A 19767-nucleotide genomic window follows, 5' to 3' on the forward strand; every position below is an offset into this window, starting at 1 on the left:
TCTTCAGAAGAAAGCATTCCTTTGTTTGGTAACACTTCATATATGTAGAACCGTTCATAATCAACGCGGAGTATGTGATGTTCATTCTTCAGCTAGCACAAATTATTTTCGTATGTGTAATCGAACTATTTACTATTGTGGATGATATTACACCAAGGGACAATACTGTGTTTAAGCCAGCTTTCATGGAGATGTTTCGAATGTAGAGGAATTGGTTTTCGATGTTTATTATATACGTTGTGACATTTAAGTAAATGCATGAACTTTGCACAACTTGTCCTTTCATATCTCTAAGGTTTTGCATCCCCCGTCGTTTTCTATATAGATGCTTGATTTGAAATCGCCACACTGATAGTAAGCATACATAGATGAATGCATATGAAAGCTAACGACAATTTCTTTCAGATCGTGCTTAATCCTTTATCCATATACAGGAAACCTTAATTATTTAATATCGAACGTATCGAACCCTATTTCATGGAAAAGATTAGTACAACATATCCTCTAAACTCAGTGTATACGACTATGTTGCGCTGTAAAATTCATATTTTTTACTGTTTTCTTATAAGGATCAGGAGATTCAAGTTGGTATTCTCCTCACGGTTTAATGTTGATATGTTTTATTTTACATCACGCGTTTTATGGTTATCATCAACTTAATATATTGCAAAGCCATCGTGAAAGGGTGTATGTAATCAACAGTTAGCACAACGAGAGAAAGACAAAGTACGAATGAAAAGCAGATATATCATCATTCAAGTTTATTTACACATGCCACAAAACATCGATGACTCAATATTTCTGGTTTGACAATTTTAGTTCATCACGCAAAATGCTCCCTTGAACTTGCTAAGGTCTTTAAAAAGCAATCGTTTACACCGATGGTTAGAAGTGTTTACATTTATGTAGTTTTAGATGACAATTACCGGATATATTTGATGTCCTGAAAATTAACAATAATATCGTTTCTATTGGAGAGCACAGAAACATTATGGTGATAAATATTGTTCAAGATGCAAGTCTCATTCGTAAAGTAATGCGTGAAGACGTCTATATTTCGCAACTGATGGAACATTGCTCAGTAGGTGTTAAATGCACAAATTAGATCAATCCCAATTTGTATTTCATCGTTGCGTGTTTGGACGTTTCAGATATTCCAACACAGCTGTATATATTTAAAAGTGTGTGATTTCCACTTCCAAAGCAATCTTATTGGATTGAATATTTTCCGCTTGATTATTCGCGTTCTTTGCTTTGTGAGGACCAATGAAAGATAGGACCACGGGAAGGAACAATATAGTATGAGCGAAACCAAAGAGAATGGCAAGAGACCTAACGACGAAAAAGGATTGAAATATGTACGACGGGTCAGCAGCAAATGTTACGATACCAAGGAACGATGTTGTTGCGCCATGGAATATTGGGGCCCCCGTTCTTACAAGTGCCTGATTTACCCTTTCGTCCCGGGTACGGCCATCGGAAACCATGAAACCGTGACAAAGGTGTGCGCAATAGTCAACTGAAAACCCAACACTCATTATTATCTGAATCATAGTGACTGTACTAAATGTTATCCCAATAAATGGAATAAAGCCCAGGATCCCGACCATTATCATAACAAGAGTGACCGTAATGTAAATGACTAAGAGTGGGTGTGGCATGAAAAAGACAATAAGTAAAAACACTATTATAACTTCAATCCCTACCTTTTGTATAGTTTGCGAAAACGTTTTAAGATACTGTTCATAGAATATAAAATCAGGGGAAAAGGCGAATATTGAGAGAGATGAGGACTTAACGACCTCACGCATATCCAGCATTAATTGTCCTTGTTTTTCCGTCGATTTTAAGTTCTCAGATATTACATAAAACCTGGAAGCTGTAATTCTCTTTTGAACGGAATCAATGACCAAGTCGTTTTTAAAACGCTGATAAAGTGGACATGTCAAAAACCATAGTTCGAGATTGGTTACAAAATTATTTTCGGAAGAGTCATTGTAAAATTCTGACTGCTTGTAGCTTGATAACCAACTTATCTGAAAATCATCTTTAACACTGGGATTATACTTTGCATTTTTCAAGAGAGTATCAATTGCATTTTGAGTATCGTTGCTAGAATATAACACAGTTTGAGGAATCACGAATGATACATATGTGGGGGCTCTAAAATTATCATCTAGCCATTGTCTATATTTATACAAATATGATGTTGGGGATACTAAGTTTTTTATGTCAAGTTCTTGCTTTATGGTTGTTATACCATATATTGATATCGCGAGATACCCAGCAAAAATAAGCAAAATTATAATTTTCACCGGGAATTTAAGAACAACTTTTGGAATTAGCCATCCAGTAAGCTTGTCTAGATAGCTTTCGGCTTCAGATCGTGATGTAGGTGCTGATCCCGTACAGCAGATGATATATTGTCTACTCAGTCCTTGTTCCTTGGCGACCTTCTTGGAAATGACAGGGAAGCATGTCATACAATGTCTGTTGGATTCTACACGCTTCTCGTGTAATGTCAAGCATGCCAAGAAAAGGGTTGCCTGGTTCAGGTAGCATATAATTACCGCAACACCTAAAATATGCAAATCAATATGTCTCAAATTTTTTCCTAGTCATTTAATAATAATCACTTCATCATGTTTTTGTCTATGATAAATTGTCTCGAAAACAGTATACTGAGTGTTAGAAAATGTGCATATTTACCAGTTTCAGTTTAGTAATTTCATGCGATACAATATTTATGATCAAGGACATCAAAGACGGATGACTATCGACTTAAAGGAAATTCATATACCTAATTGTAATAATGCTATTCCCTTTAGACGATCAAATTGACGGTTTTTTCTCGGTACTGTTGTGTTGCATCCAATGTATGTTAATAGGAAAAAGCATACATTATTAATGCATTTCTATCAAGGAGATCGGAAAAAAAAACAGTTTCTTAAATCCTAACTTTAATGGAACAGCAAAGGAAACAAGGTAGGTAACAATCAAATTAATTATAAGGCCATATGATGCAATTTCTCATTTCTTTTAAATCATCAAATGATTTCTTTTATTTTAGCCCTAGGTTTATACTTGCAACAATCTGTCACTGATCTGTTAATGAATGTGCGAGTAAGTGTAAATACAATTTGTACTCATTTATAATTGTGTTATTTCCGTGTTAATCTCCTTTAATTGTTTGATAGATTCTGACCCTACCTGTATAAATGCAGAAGTTTCTGACGCACATGAAGATTGATGATGCACCAGCAAAAAAGGCCAGACAATCAGTAACGGAAGTAATGGTGATAGCCACACCACTTGTTCGCATGGTTTCAGCAATTTTATCCTCCACACTGCCTTTGTTTAGAGCTCCGGCAAGTCCAGAAATCATAACAAACATGGCATCAACTCCTACTCCTGCAGTTGAAAATGAAAGTAGGCATGTAACATCCCAATTAATGCTCAATTTGATCACTTTAATATTGTAATTAGTAGGAAAATAAAATGATGACTAGAATATTTATAAATTTAATAAACCCTGTCCATATTTTTAGTTGGATCTTTCATTCTCAAAGAATCTTATTTATGCTTAGAATATGATGCATAGTACAAGGTAGCTATCTGAAGTAATGAAAGCAAAGCGATTTAAATTATTAAGATAAATTATATATATATATATATATAATATATATATATATATATATATATATATATATATATATAGAGAGAGAGAGAGAGAGAGAGAGAGAGAGAGAGAGAATCATATAGATAGACAGAAAAATAGATAGATAGATAAATAGATCGATAGATAGATTAAATAGATAGATAGACAGATGGATGGATTGGTGGATGGGTGGAACGGTTGGTGGGTGATGAATGGACGGACGGACGGATGGATGGAACAGGCTGAGAAAAATCAATGATGCCATAGTTATACAAAAGTTAAACTTCATATAGTTATCCATTCATTACTACTTCATGGTGCCAGACAGATAGATAGATAGATAGATAGATAGATAGATAGGTACATACATACATACATACATACATACGTTCGTGTGTGTACAAAAACATATGCATGTTCTTTCTTAGAAACAATACCAATATTGCTTTTTATAAAGTTTTTTGTTATTGCATATTGTTAAATATCACTGTATTTTTTAACTTTAAGCAACGAAACAAGTCATGGTCTACCTATTATTAAAAATGGAACCATTCCTACGATGCTGATGAAACTCACTCCACATGCACTGACAATACCAAACGAAGAAGGTATTGCAATACAGGCAGCGATGATCCCAGGATACACAAGATTAGTTCTTTGACCAACAACATTGCATCTTGCTGTACATGAGGTAAAACAGATGTAGATAAACATCACTGCAAAGGTTATCGCAAACAAGAGAATATCGTGCTCAATATTTTTATCGAGTTCCTCCACCATAGATCGGGAATGCATATACGTTATTTCGATTGAGCGTGAAGAAAAGAAGTTCATTCTGGAAACAAATTCATTCTGCCATTTGAATATAGAATCGAAATCTGATTTGTCCGTTCTTATGTTGAACCTGAGACGCAGCATCTGTGCTGAAATCAAGTGTGTTTGATTAACAACAAAGGCCCCTACCATATCTTCATAGTAAATAGGGTAATAGGCTTTATGATATATATATGGAAACGTGACATTATCTGTTACAACTGCAAAAATAAACTCAGGAGAAAAGAAGAAGGCACCTTCTACATTGCAGCCGAATGCATTTGTGGCACATATATCTGTATAATTTATGCTAACACCATTAGTGTTGATTGTAGTTTCTAGAACGAAGTTGTACAGCTGTTCAACTTCAGCAAGGGTATTGGGATCAAGAACGTTGCCCGAGACTGCTCTAATAATCACTTCGGCATAACAACCCAAATCAGGAAGTTGTTGTACACCGAAAAAATGTGTCCCGGAGAGATCTGGAAATAATGTCCTGACACGCGCTCTGTCCCAGCTCGCTTCGCTGTTGATCGGGGTGTACACGGTCGCCAAATCACTTTCCACATGTAAGCGAATCATTCCAATAGACAGCAGTCCATTCGCCAAGATAGTAAAAAATATAAACTTCCATGGATGTCTGGCAACCAAACGTCCATAACGTGCAAACATTTCCCCGGTTTTTCGCTCAGTCCTCTCGTAAAAGTTATAGAACGTGTTTTGAAGCATTTTGCTGAAGGAACCCTGTAAAAGCAGAAACCATTTGATATCAACATTATAATGATGGAAAATAATCCATTTTTAATTATGATTTTACAATTATGTAACGTCTGCGTTCAAATGAATGCATATTTTTCAATTCTAAGATGATTTGGATTACTCTAACAATTATGATTTTAAGTTTAATATATTTGTTTTACAAGACTATGCGGACCTAAAGATGCTTCCCTTGTGAAAACTCCGTAATATTAATAATTTCTGCCGACTATAATGTCATAGTTTTTTATAAATTGTTTAAATTTTAATGTTTGTTGTTTTGGGGTTTTTTTGTGTTTTTTAAAACGTATTTCTTTGCTTTGCAGTTGACTATATATTTAACAAACATCACTCAGTATATGAGATCTAAAGTTAAGTAATGTGATTCATTTTGTCATTTCATCCTCCACGAGTATCACACCACTAACATTTTAAAGTCTACTTATAAAACCAGTTCGATGCAATACTATCTAATTCAATAAATGTATTCTGCGTTTACCAATCCATAGCAAAGAAGCAATATGTGATATCAAAGAAATTCACTTACATTGTCAAATGATTATACGATCCAGTTCAGAACTATTCGTTGCAGTTTCCCGTAAATAGTTTCATCATTGTGTTACAAAGATGTCTGTTCTGTTGGAAAATATGTAACCATATCTAAGGAAACGCACAAATTGGAAAATAGATTCCATCTTCGTCGATTTTCAATATCGGTTGTAGTCAGTTGAGTGAAAATCTTCAGGATCATTAACATTGGTAGGACAGTTTGTGAGAGAACGCAAATTGTATCATCGATTGTAAATTGAAGAGATTTTGTTAAACGTGTATATATGTGACCAATGACACGTTTACTTGATATTTCACTTAAGGTTTGATCATAAAAGTACCAATATATTTACACCGTAACTGGGATAAAAACTAGACGATATAAAGCTTTCCAGGATTTGCTATTTTTTTTACCCTTGTTGCTGTTATAATTTTAAGGGCGACGTTAAACAAACCGTGTTAAAAGATAACAAAAATAATTGTTGATAACGAACACTTAAACTTTATAGAACCGGTGCGTCAGGAAAAGTATTATTAACCATGTTTCAGCAAAGTGCCTAATGCGATTTCCTGACAAACGATTGTTACGTTGCAAGAATAGACAAAAAGGGGGAGACAATCGACGTCACTATCAAGAATGACATTGTGATAGTGGTCTGAAAATTGGCCAAGACCGTTGCATTGTCAAATGTATAAATTTGTGAATATCGCATAAAAATTAAAACCAGATTATCATGAACCTTTGCTTTAATGCATCAATAGCACTTTATATATATATATATATATATATATATATATATATATATATATATATATATATGTGTGTGTGTGTGTGTGTGTGTGTGTGTGTATAAAACAACATATGAAGAGCATCAATTTACATATTCACAACAAAATTTTACAAACTTTGACATCTATGCATGAATTGCATTAGCGTGTTTCAGAAACAGAACGGAGAAGTGTTGCGTCACTTATATGCTAGCGATGAAAACATTGAAGGCGCAACAACGTTTAGATTTTACATAGGGGGGAAATATCGAAAGAAATAGACATAAATGGCATTACCTATGCCATTAATAATATTATATTATCTGCTTATCCCTGTTGTACTAATCAAATATACTTCTGTATGAACTATAACGACTTAAAGTTGTATTTAATTCTCAAAAGTTAAATGACTTCAAAGCATAAAATAAAACTTAATTTATGGAAATAATTATTAGCATATTGTCACATGAAAAAAGCAACATACTGTACATTTTTGCCACTTTCATTTACCAACCTTGTGTTATGGAACAATGCAGATAGTCTAGTCATGTATTGGTTGTTTCCTAAACTGTAGTCTTCCGTATTAAACATGCTAATTCATTCCAGTCAACCTTTCGCAAATTTGAAAATTTATTTATAATAATAATAATAATAATAATAATAACAATAATAATAATAATAATAAAATATCAATAATAAAAGTAGTAAATAAATAAATAAATAAAAGGTACAATAAGTTGTTTACCCATATACGTGAAAGATGCATTTTATTTACCTATACTAATACATTGGATTGCTTTTCTAAGACAGAACTTGACTTGTCTGGAACATAATATTGATTTACAAGTGAACACTATTTCATGACTGACTTGAAAATGTTTTTTTTCTTTTTTCTTTAAAGATTTCAAAGCCAATGAATAAGCGAAGTACTAATAAATTACCATGTGAAGACCATATGAAGTGAAGACTCAATACCAATAAATAGCTTATTGTTCGGGGAAAGTGATAATATATTTAATATTACGAAGATTTTGCAGATTATTTTAAGATTCAAATGCTGAACATTAGAATGATTCGCATAACTATCTATTTATTTTACATCGGCTTTTCTACCTCATATTAAAAATTGTAGTAACTCTTATAGCAGTTCAAACCTTTGTAACAGTGACATTAAACAAGGATGAAAATATTCAATAAATACAAAGGTGTTTGAACATGTGCATGCCACAGAACAAATCTTTACAGTTGACTAGCTAGGCTGTAAAATATTTGTTTAAAAATTAAATTGTCTTAATATTTACAGATGGCTTGTTGATCAGGTTTAGCGTGTTTGTTGTGCGATTGCTAATACAGTCCGTGTCGAGAATTACATTCCATCCAGCTTCATTACTCAATTCATCTTCATTAATAAATAATCGCCAATAGCACATCCGGTGCTGAAGTTTTTTTTTTTTTTTTTTTTTTTTTTTTTTTTTTTTTTTTTGTTAATGTTTTTTACTTTTAACTTTATTGGGACCTTGCAAATTATAGGCACAGCATGACTTTCCTTTATATTGAAACAAACATGAAAATTACAAACACGACATTAAATTACAAAAATGTCATCGACATTTCACACAATTTTTTTGAAGTGATAAGAGTATGAAATTGTACATGTAACATTTATATATATTTACAGGCAACCCTTTCGGATGGTCAAACATGGTCAGACCACGAATCTATTATGCTGACATATGACAAAAAAGATCTAGAAGTCAGGGTTATAGAAAGTATCGTAACATATAGATGACAATACAAGCGATGCATCAATTGTTGTGTCCAGTATACTACTAGCACAATATCGTTATTAGTTTCCATATTGTCTTAAGTCTCAATTTAGTCGTTAACGGACTACACATTTTAGGACTTTTATGAACAACTTTAATACATTTGAGCACGTATGAAGCTCCAGTGTGAAGACAAACCATTGTAACACCTTATGTCGCTTTGATACCTATTAAGACGGATTGTAAAAATGTAAGGATGTGCTCTATTCTAGTATGTTAGCGAAAGGTAGTCGCATTAGTAGCGACGTTCTTAACGGTTGATTAGTAAAATAGTAAAACAGTGATAAATGGTATGACCCATGAAATGTCTTTTAATCTCCCACTATAATTCATTTTATAACTGGCAAATTTAATTTCCCTAGACGTACATGTCACGCTATTCCTTTTTTAAAGTATTATTCTTTAAATATTCACGCTAAATGCATGTTAAGTCATGATATTTGTTATGCGTAAACCATGCATTAGCATTTCTATTTTTAGTAAGGCGTGACCATTGTTCTTTAAAGATTTTAACCATAATGATTATTTGGTACCTAATCTTCGGCAGTTGTAATTCAAGATTTAAATTTGTTGTGATTAGGAAGAACGAGATAATTATTTTTTTCTTAATCCTATTCTTAATTCGCTTGTAGAACGCATTATGACTTTTTGGTTTTTATATCGGTAAATGACTCCTTTTTGCTTCTGTTCAAATACCGGTTCCCCGCCATCTAAGTTATAATTGTAGGCATAGAGCCGCTTTTAATAGCTGTAATGTATTGGCTATGTGTCATGGTTTTAGGAACCTCGATAGAAAAGTGATGAACCGCCTTCAGAAACGTGGAACTAATATTTCAAAGCGATTATTTGGTATATGTAACATTAAATATTTTAACACACACACACACACACACACACACACTAACAAGTGACTGTACAACTTTGTTATCTGATACAAACTTCACTAAGCAATGGACTCCAATTTGACCGACATACACTTTACTAACTGAGCTAAACTTAATTAACTGACACATATTTGACTAAGTTTGATTGTTGCAATCGTTATTATGCACGTTGCAGTAGATGCATTTTTGGTGTTTGTGGTGGACATGTGGAGGTAGTTACAAGAACACAACAAGCATAGCAATTACAACTAATACTAATATTACTACCGCAGTGACTATTACTACTTTGTCTACTTAGGTAGTATATTTACTGATTATTATTTTCATTATCGGCCTTAGCAATCTCATGAAGATATTACTTTATATTTGCATGCAACATTTGCGGAAATATAATTTTTTGTACCTATGTATTTTATAATTTAAATTCTGATATTTACTCATGCCTTCATCAAACCTATTCTCATTCATGCAGCCGTATAAGCCATATTTCATAATCACAAAACCATCCCATTCATCTATCATATACCATAATATCTCACGAACAAATATGACTACGTACCTATCTGCACTCATAAATATCAGATTTTAACTCACTATCATATTGCATCGACAAATCACGCACATATTCAAGAGGCAAATAGCTTATTCATTTAAATTTTACATTACAAGTACAATTTACGATTATTATGTAGAAGGATAAGGAGTGTGTAATCATTTTCATACATTTATTATTGTTTCATATACACTTTCTTCAGAACAAGTTACACTTAAAAAGAACACATGTGCTGAAACACGAGGCATATGCACACTTTTGCTGTGGTCCCATTTGTATTTTTAAAACCTTGGCCACCAAAACGTTTCAAAAAATCGTTAGCTAGAAAAATAATATCCCTCCATTAAAATTATATTTGTCCAATGTCAACAATCTACTATCCAGAATAATAAATATCATTTAAGAGCGATCATAACCCCAATTATATTAGCTTTCCTGACCCAGATTTATATCAAAGCACTATAATATGAAACGCGAGACATTATATTTGCTTAGTCATACCACTTGACGTTTACTTTACTTTCTTGCAAGCTAGCACGCCACGATATAAAACATGTTGAATGTATGCTTATTAAGCATGTACCCCAGTATTTAAACAAACTTCAACTTATACGGCTATATTAAGGTCAAGAGTGACACTGGACGAAGTATATGTATAGAACAATTAGACGCAAGAAAACGAGAAAAAATTGGTTACCAAGACCATGTATCTATCGCCTTGACTTAAACGAAAAAACAAGCGAAATTATGTGTCGAATTGCTTTTGTAGTAATACTTTTATGACGAATAAAATTCCACAAGCGTTTTAGTACAAAAACTAAATAAAATAAAATGAATCCAAAAGAAAGATGTTTCCATTGATGGCCGTAATGATAGATTATTGAACTGACATCCCCAAAAGAATATCAACGGGAAAATTAACGCATGAGTTAAATCTCTCTCCAAAAACATCAAAAGTCGCATTCAGTACATTATCCAGCATCCCATCTAAAAATGGGACAAGGTTAACCATAAATGCTTTGAATGTGTGGTCGTTAGTTGATTCGAGCCAACTCATTTGAGGTAATAGAGCCTTTCCGAACCACTGAGCTAACTTGAGATCATTGGAATTTAGGAACATATCGCCCTCACGCGAGCCTCTCATAACAGCTCGTCACGTCTTGCTTCGCTCGATTTTGAGGTTAGATATCGTTCCGAGTCAAAGTACGTCTACCGAAAAATGTCAAATTTAAAAGAATACAAAAAGGTAGTTGTGAGCTGGTGATTGTGTGAATTTTTTTTAAAACAGGAGTATATAGTTTCAGATGACGCCATAATATATAGTGTCAGATCATCTCTCTCTCTCTCTCTCTCTCTCTCTCTCTTCCATTGAATTAGTGTCTGGTATAATTTATATTCAGCACAAACAAAGACAGCATTATAAAACTGATACATGTAATTTCAATAACCCGATGTGTCCTGACGAAATTGAGCAATGCCTTTGAGCGTCTCACTACTGTCTTATGCAAAATACATTTGTACTTGTATGACCCACTGTTACAATAATTATGTAATAGAATTGTATTTTCACCTATCTTCACGATATGGTGGGTTGATTCGAGTAAGCGATTAATCTAACTGGAGAATACATTTCTCATTTATAACACCAACGCATGTGACAATAACCATTCTGGGGCGAAACGGTTATTAGCGTACTATGATCACAGTTGTACTAGCGTGTTCCCATGACTGGGGAGCGGTGGAAATGGATAGCTCGCGGCTTATTATTACGCCACCATTGCCGGCCATAAATTATCCGTTTCTGTTGAATTTTATCAGCTATACAAATGTATATGTGCCTACCTAGGTAACCTGAAATAGTGATTGTGCCAAAACAAATGATTTCTCAACCTTCCAATCGTACATTGTGACATATTTTTATTTTATTAATACCTACAATTGCGTTAGCACTCTGACGCCATTAGGATATTTTTCCATAATTTTTGCATGGTGGGGAGGTTGGCTGAACTCGAGTCGCGATGCAATTTCAATATAGAAATGTTATTAGTAAATATCTTTCAGTTTCAATAACTTAGGCAAAGTTTGGTTGTTAGTTGTAAAGTATCGAACTTGCATGACTTAAGTAATTTAGTGCGAACAGTTAGTATAGATTAGTATCAATTCAACTTCCAGATTAATAATAATATGTAAATATGAATTATGTTTATTTATCATGTACATCAATTTTCAAACTTGTTTAAGAAACTTCATGTCCAAACTTCTCTTGCAAATAAGCGATTCGTTCTTTACCTCTCATTTATTTTTTAATTAATTCGTTTAAATATCAGTATCAAAAATATATAATCTCGCCCAACCCGACTATAAAATATTACCTTGATTCTATATCATCAGTGAGGTTCGTGTAAAGGATGCACCATGAATGGAATCGCTTCAACAAACCCATCCTATCATATTACAGTGCACTGAAAACCTCATTTACGTGACTTTAAGGAACAGATGAAAAATAGTTTTCAAACCCCTGAATGTTTGTCTCAGATACCATCATAAAGTGATGTGGTCTTTAATATATACCTTCGTAATGACTAAGCATGAAATGATCCTTAATCAAGAGAAGAAATGTGGCATACAGAAGGCACATCAATGAAACTATCAACTGAATAAGAACAGCTTTGGATATATTCTTTTTATATGTAAACTAAGGCAAGATGTCTTATAAATAAGAACAATTAAAGAGTTCGTCATTAGTAGTCTTGCATATAGATTTGGTGTTTCGTGAATTTTTAAATCGACATGACATGGGTCTGTTGCTCTTAAGATGCATGTCGCTCATTCAAGACTGTTGAACCCTATTTTGTTTATATTTATTTTATTTGTTGTTTTATTTTTCATTTAATATATCACAAAAGTGTGTAATTGTTTAATTATTTTATATATTGTATTCTTATTATTAAGGCTGCCAAGCTACATCACATGTCTATTGGAATTCAGAAGTTACATTTAAAGATACTGAAATCGATGTAGCACTTGCATATCATATATATTATCTGGCAGTTAAAGCAATTCGTTCCAATCTCTTGCTAGCAACACACTTTTTCAATACGGCAATATGAACAGAGTGATTTAGTATAACATTGGCAAAATATTACTCCAATCCACCTCCAGCAACTCGATGCTACAGTCTGACACATGCTACATATTCCTACAGTCTAACACCAACAGACATTCCTACAGTCTAACACTAACAATCATTCCTATAGTCTAACACTAACAGTCATTCCTACAGTCTAACACTAACAGACATTCCTACAGTCTAACACTACCAGTCGTATGAGGCAATCATTAACGCCAGTGTAACAAGATAACCGGGGGGGGGGGGATTTTCGGATTCACAACAGAATGACGATCACATAAATACAATGTTTAATACTGGATGACTTGCATGAGCAATTAATTATGAATATGTGCGTGCATATATAATCCAAATAATGGATTTAATTAACGTAAAAACTCACAGACGTAATGATGAAAATTACAACAAAAAAAAATTGAATTTAGCAAATACAAAGCAAGGGGTGAATGGTTCACAACGATTTGACAATGACACGATGGATATAGTTTACTCAGGTAGTAAACAACGTAAACCTTTACTCATGTACTGGAGCATCGGACTTGTAAATCAAGGATCTCGGCAAACCCATGCATGATATAGGTAACAGTCTAACACTAACATATAACCCATGCATGATATAGGTAACAGTCTAACACTAACATATAACCCATGCATGATATAGGTAACAGTCTAACACTAACATATAACCCATGCGTGATATAGGTAACAGTCCAACACTAACATATAACCCATGCGTGATATAGGTAACAGTCCAACACTAACATATATCCCATGCATGATATAGGTAACAGTCTAACACTAACATATAACCCATGCATGATATAGGTAACAGTCTAACACTAACATATATCCCATGCATGATATAGGTAACAGTCTAACACTAACATATATCCCATGCATGATATAGGTAACAGTCTAACACTAACATATATCCCATGCATGATATAGGTAACAGTCTAACACTAACATATAACCCATGCATGATATAGGTAACAGTCTAACACTAACATATAACCCATGCATGATATAGGTAACAGTCTAACACTAACATATATCCCATGCATGATATAGGTAACAGTCTAACACTAACATATAACCCATGCATGATATAGGTAACAGTCTAACACTAACATATAACCCATGCATGATATAGGTAACAGTCTAACACTAACATATATCCCATGCATGATATAGGTAACAGTCTAACACTAACATATAACCCATGCATGATATAGGTAACAGTCTAACACTAACATATATCCCATGCATGATATAGGTAACAGTCTAACACTAACATATATCCCATGCATGATATAGGTAATAATGTGCAAAGAAAAGTCGTTAAAACTAATATACACAGGATGGAACATTCACGGTGTGGAGGAAAAGGAAGTACAGTTTGAATGATAACTCTAATAATAATAATAACAATAATAATAATAATAATAATAACAAAATTAATATCCAAATAAACTATTATTTCTTGCTTCTTTTCATCAAGTTGGGCATTCGCGTAATATCAATGTCGGTGAATAAGAAAATTTTAAGGGAGATCATATTGCTGATCACTTTTAAGTCTGTCATGCTGGGATCTTTCATATTTGTTTCCTACCATCAACAGTTGCCGAACCTCTAGGGTAGCTGGAGCTATTTAAATTTGTGCAATCGCTATGAGACCACCATTTTAGCCGAAAGTAATCTGCTTGCGAAAGTTGTAGATTTTTAAGTAAAATGTTTGAGAACATGTTTGGCATTTTTATTTAAGCAACACACATGATAATACATGTATAAAAAATTTTTATGTCTGCAGCACATATCATAGTTTCTTTCATGTTGCATTTTAAAAAGAATAAAATTAATCTAATCATGTATTAAACGAAAATCATATACAAATTTGAACACATGTCATATTTTAGGCTTCTGAACCTGTGTATGTGTGTCAGTTTATTGACTTTTAAGTTAAGATTCAAAAAGAAAAATAGTTTAAATTGAAATGGTCGTCTGCACTTTAGTTACAAGGTAGTGAAAGCAATTAGATCTTACCTTAAATCAGTTTCCGAGTGTAGGTCAGTGTGTGTGTCTATGTGCATGCGTGCATAGCTGCCATACACATGCGCACGTTATAGCTATTTAACAATGCTTCTCCCAAAGGTTTGTGTATAGTCTTGTTATTGAAATAGTAGACTCAGTAGCGCAAATATTTCTGAATCCTTTGGCGTGGAACAGTGATTAAGAATACACGTTTACCTATTACACAAAATATGCAACCAATCATTTCTCTTTAATTTGGATCAAATACAGTAAACCGGGTGAGTATTTATATACTACACTAAAAATATACTTTACATAACACCCTACTCAGATATTAGCTCCTCCCCTGTATCTTACATTTGCGATTAATTGGCTGCTCTTACATATGCATCGTATAGCGATTGGACTACTAATTCATTTCGCTCTTAGAAAAGTTTGATACCTTTCCCTGGTACCAAGAGTTCACGTACTATTATGCTAACAAGAAATGAATTTCAGGATAAAAATATGAAGCATTTTGTTGTGAACTGCAGCACATATATTAAGATTTGTAAAAGTACTAATGGGCAATTCAATTTATGTACTTCAGAATGGGTTCATCTGAAAACCGTTAGTCGTCTATTTTGTATTCCCTTTTGTCATTTCAATCCATGGAATATCTTTTTTTTATAAAATGATTTAACAAGCGAGAACAAATGCAGAGATAGATGTCACGAAATTACAACATAAAAAAATTTTTCGAAGAAAATTACCATCTTCTCACAGAAAGACACCTTCATGATCCGGCATTGACATGTTTGACATTCGGTGTAATGCAAGTCTCTAAGTTCACATGATGATTTACGTGGCATAGACTCCGAAGAAATAAAGTGATATAGATAGCCATTGTTTATACTCTATTATACGTAATGAGTTATGATTCAATTATTTAAAATATTTCATGGAGCAAATAATGATGCAAAGTAATATAACAAATCTTAAACTATGAATAATTAATAAAGTATTTTTCAAGAAAATATGTAGTATACGACCACCAATCACATGTATCGCTTGCATCAACAGACAAGAATGTAAAAATTTGACCAAAATGTCCAGCCATTCATAAAAGCTCGCAACAGGTGTATTAACTGACAGGCACTGGGAAATCAGAAACAGACATAACTGCAGCATGTTCAACACTATGTCCTAAAAAAGTAACACAAGCTCGTGCAAACTCAATTCAACATAAAAGAATTGTCAAATTTACCGCACTCATTCGTAGAAGAATTGCCGAATCATTTCCAGCCACCCTATAATATTATGACGTTGTCGATATGTGACCAGACGTTAAAATGTTCATTAAAGGCTGAAATGTTGACGTAGAATTTTTTAATCGAATGGCATCACTTTTTGTAACGGCCATCTTTAGTTGCGAATGCACATGAGTTTTCTTTTTCTCTATCCGTAAGTGAAATTCTCCATATTTGGTATTTCCAACTTTGTTAATCATTATTCGATTATCGTCTTTGGAACTAGTTCGCTTTTTTCAGAGGCTATTCAATATTTTCAGTGCACACATGGAAAATTTTAACTGCTTTCGGCATAAGAATTCACATTCAGCTCAATTTAATTTTGGTTTATTCAATAAAATCATTCTGCAAGAAATATTCAATTCTCTTTTCGCAAACATTCCTGCTTGAGAGGAATCATCCCATTAGGATGCCGTTTCACCGGTATATAGTCTCCAATGTGAACACCATGGCATATTTTATTGGTAAGGAATGGAACGTCTGGAAACATGTGCTCATATTCACATATTAACTGCTTTGATTCATTATTTTATTGTGAGTGCAGTTATGAATGTATGTGATTCAGATTCTCTAATATCTCCGGATGTTGAAAACAGGTGAAGGCAAATTCATAACATCGATTATAGTGTTGCTATGTTGAACACGTAAAACGCAATTTACTGCATGATTAACAGGGTTATTTTTATCAAGATACAGCTAAACATATTTCCATGGCAGACCTGTTTCTGTTTCTCCCTGTCTGGAATGTTAATGATGAAAAGAATTCTGAAGCATTGGCAAAAGAGCAATATTATTTTCATTTTGAAGTTTTCATGTCTTAATTTCAACTTTTCATCGGGCAAAATGATGATTGATTCGTGTTTCATCACAAGCCGTCGACAAAATCAGAGACATAATCAAGACGATTTATCTTTGAATCCTCTGTTGAAAGAAATGTTTATAGTAATAAATTCAACGGCTGGCGGATATTATGTCCAAAACCACGAATAAATCGACTTAATTGTCTTCAGCAGACCTTCTGCAAGCAAAACAACAGTAAGTGAAACCATTATTACAATTTTCTCTGGTATCAAATCAATATGACCAAATAGTATTCTTTAAATTATAATGAATTTTTTTCAACGCCCTATGACATTTAGGTCGATTTTCAGAAGACTTTAATTTTGGGACACCTAATTCATACATAATGTGTTCGAAAATCCCAAACATCAAATTAGAATCTTTATCAGATTGGACGGATTTCGAATGTCAAAAGTGTAAAGAACTGTATCAAGGCTTTTATTTTAATTGTCGTCTTAGTATTCAGTAAACTGAATTGCCCCTGGAAATATTGTCGACGCACACAATACGGTGAAGAACTATTAATTACCTGACTTCGTCGTAGGGAAGGATGATGGAATGGGTTGCAAATAAGCTTTATGTATCTTCAAATTTTGACATCCTACTATTTGTCTAGTGTAGCAAGATCAAAAGTACTGGGAAACATCACTTTTTAATTTTCGGCCAGTAAAACTAGTTCATGATAAGTCGTGTTGAATCCTAAATTACCAACAAAGGGTGTTTAATGGGCTAAAATATAAATTTCCTGTTTATATGATTTAGGAACAGCAATAACATAGATCACAGAACAATCATCAACAGCAGATATGTCATGTGGTTTCAGTACTTAAATTTTCAATACGATCAACCTTTCGATTCGAAAACAAAAAACTTGTCAGTTACAAGTAGATTAACCATACCCTTATATCCAGCTAAGTTATTGCCTAACAACAAATGATTACCCTCAGTGGGCAATGAATTAACAGCTCCGTTAGTCAATAATACTGAGACTACATCTAATGACACATTTACCTTATGAATGGAATCTGAATAACGACGAACTCTATTCGCTGAATAAGAACATATTCTAAAGAATACAACTTCTCATACAAAGGCAAATTCTCTGATAATACAAGACTATGAGAAACAAAGGTGCTCTTCGTATGTTAATAGCGATATCGTTTGCATCATCACTCATACATTATATAGATCCTTTGAACATAAATGGTTCATAATTCGCCATCATACAATCAGACTGGTAGTTTGGCCAAAAACAAATATTGTTTCCAATACATGACCATGACTTTGATCTCTTTTTTATTATGATGTTTATGTCTTTGACTTCAAAGAATCAGAAGCAACATGCCTTATTTTCTTGCAGTAAGTGCACTTATTACGAAAAAATGACTTAAGATCAGTCTCATCAGAATTTTGATTCCTGTACATTATGCCTTATTTAGATTTGTAAGTTATCGCATACTATATTTTTGCTTGTTAGTATTCTTTATGAAGAAACTGCTCAGAGAAATAGTTATTGGCAAATGAAACTTTGTGAGTTGATGAATTGTCAAGTGTTCGAGCTGCTTTTACCGGAGTGTCTACACGGTGTTCATCAAAACGGGAGGAACTCTTTGACTCTTTGACTATTATGAGTTATATATGGTTTTCTTAATCAGTTTCAACCCTTTTAGCTGCACAACACCTTTCATATAGTCGTCAATTGTCCCAAGCAAATTGGACATGCGTTTGCTTTGTTTCATTTATACGATTCCTAAACATCTGTCGATATGCCTTAGGTACCAATGCATAACCCTTCAAGATATATTCCTTATACACAACATAATCAGTTGTTGCTTCTCTGACCAGTAAACTATAAACTTCATGAGCTATGCTAATAATTACTCTCTGTAACAGAAAAATCAAGTATTACATTAGCAAATCAAATTTAAAGCTATTTGTTTTCAGAGTGTCGAAAATATTGAGCTCAATTTGTTCCTTAAAAAGGGATGGTAACATAACATTTTGGAAACATGAAACCACGGACTGTCGTGCGTGGAGTGCTTGCCAGTTCTAATTCCTTTAATTTCAATTGTATTTTCATTTCTTCGTTTTGCAATTGCAATTTCATTTGGATTTCTAGTCTTTCTCTTTATCTTTATTCTTTCGTAATTTGAATTTGCATTTTTCTTTCTATTTCATCTGTCTGAATTCACATTTGCAGCCCTCTGTCCATTTGTCTTCCTGTTTAAATTTTGATTTCCATCATTTCTTTTTGAAGCTGGTTTCCTTAATTAGTTTTGTATCTGGCGTTTTACTTTCGATTATATTACTTTCGTTTTTTCATATACAGATTTACTGGTTCAATTTAAAGCCAATTAACTCTTGTATCAACATGTTAAAATGTTTCCATAAAGATGGTTTCACGTCCTATAAAGAATAACGGCTGTCAAGCTCTTGCAACTCATCTTTCCTTTAATACTCCATCCCTGCATAGGTCAGATTGAAAACAAAACTCTCCAGCCTATATGACATCGTTTAAGATTTCAGAATTCACCATCTAAAATGACACGACCAGGGGAAATGTGTTTCTGAACAAATTAATTAACATTTTAACATTGTTTCTAATATTCGCGTCCAAGCCAAGCCCCCCCCCCCCACACACACACATACACAAACACACTAATGTTTAGT

At 33.4% G+C, this 19767-nt stretch overlaps 1 protein-coding gene across 4 annotated transcripts in view; it reads right to left on the reverse strand.

Annotated features, from left to right (window-relative positions):
• Window positions 1–746: 746 nt before the first annotated feature.
• Window positions 747–19767, reverse strand: part of LOC149783474 (patched domain-containing protein 3-like) — a 32661-nt gene continuing 13640 nt past the window's right edge. Inside the window, exons 1-5 of one of the 4 annotated variants that reach the window (XM_089931717.1) lie at window positions 14981–15158; window positions 7059–7155; window positions 4189–5215; window positions 3211–3411; window positions 747–2578 (exon numbers count right to left, since the gene is read on the reverse strand). In XM_089931717.1, the coding sequence (XP_089787843.1) occupies window positions 1176–2578; window positions 3211–3411; window positions 4189–5200 (2616 nt within the window). In that variant the 5' untranslated portion in view covers window positions 5201–5215; window positions 7059–7155; window positions 14981–15158 and the 3' untranslated portion in view covers window positions 747–1175. Of the gene's footprint in view, window positions 2579–3210; window positions 3412–4188; window positions 5216–7058; window positions 7156–14980; window positions 15159–19767 lie in introns of those variants that run through there. The other 3 variants (XM_089931718.1, XM_089931719.1, XM_089931720.1) reach the window with 3 other exon arrangements.

Source organism: Sinohyriopsis cumingii, chromosome 14 (genome assembly GCF_028554795.1).
Source record: "Sinohyriopsis cumingii isolate HCF-2022 chromosome 14, ASM2855479v2, whole genome shotgun sequence".
NCBI lineage: Eukaryota > Metazoa > Mollusca > Bivalvia > Unionida > Unionidae > Sinohyriopsis > Sinohyriopsis cumingii.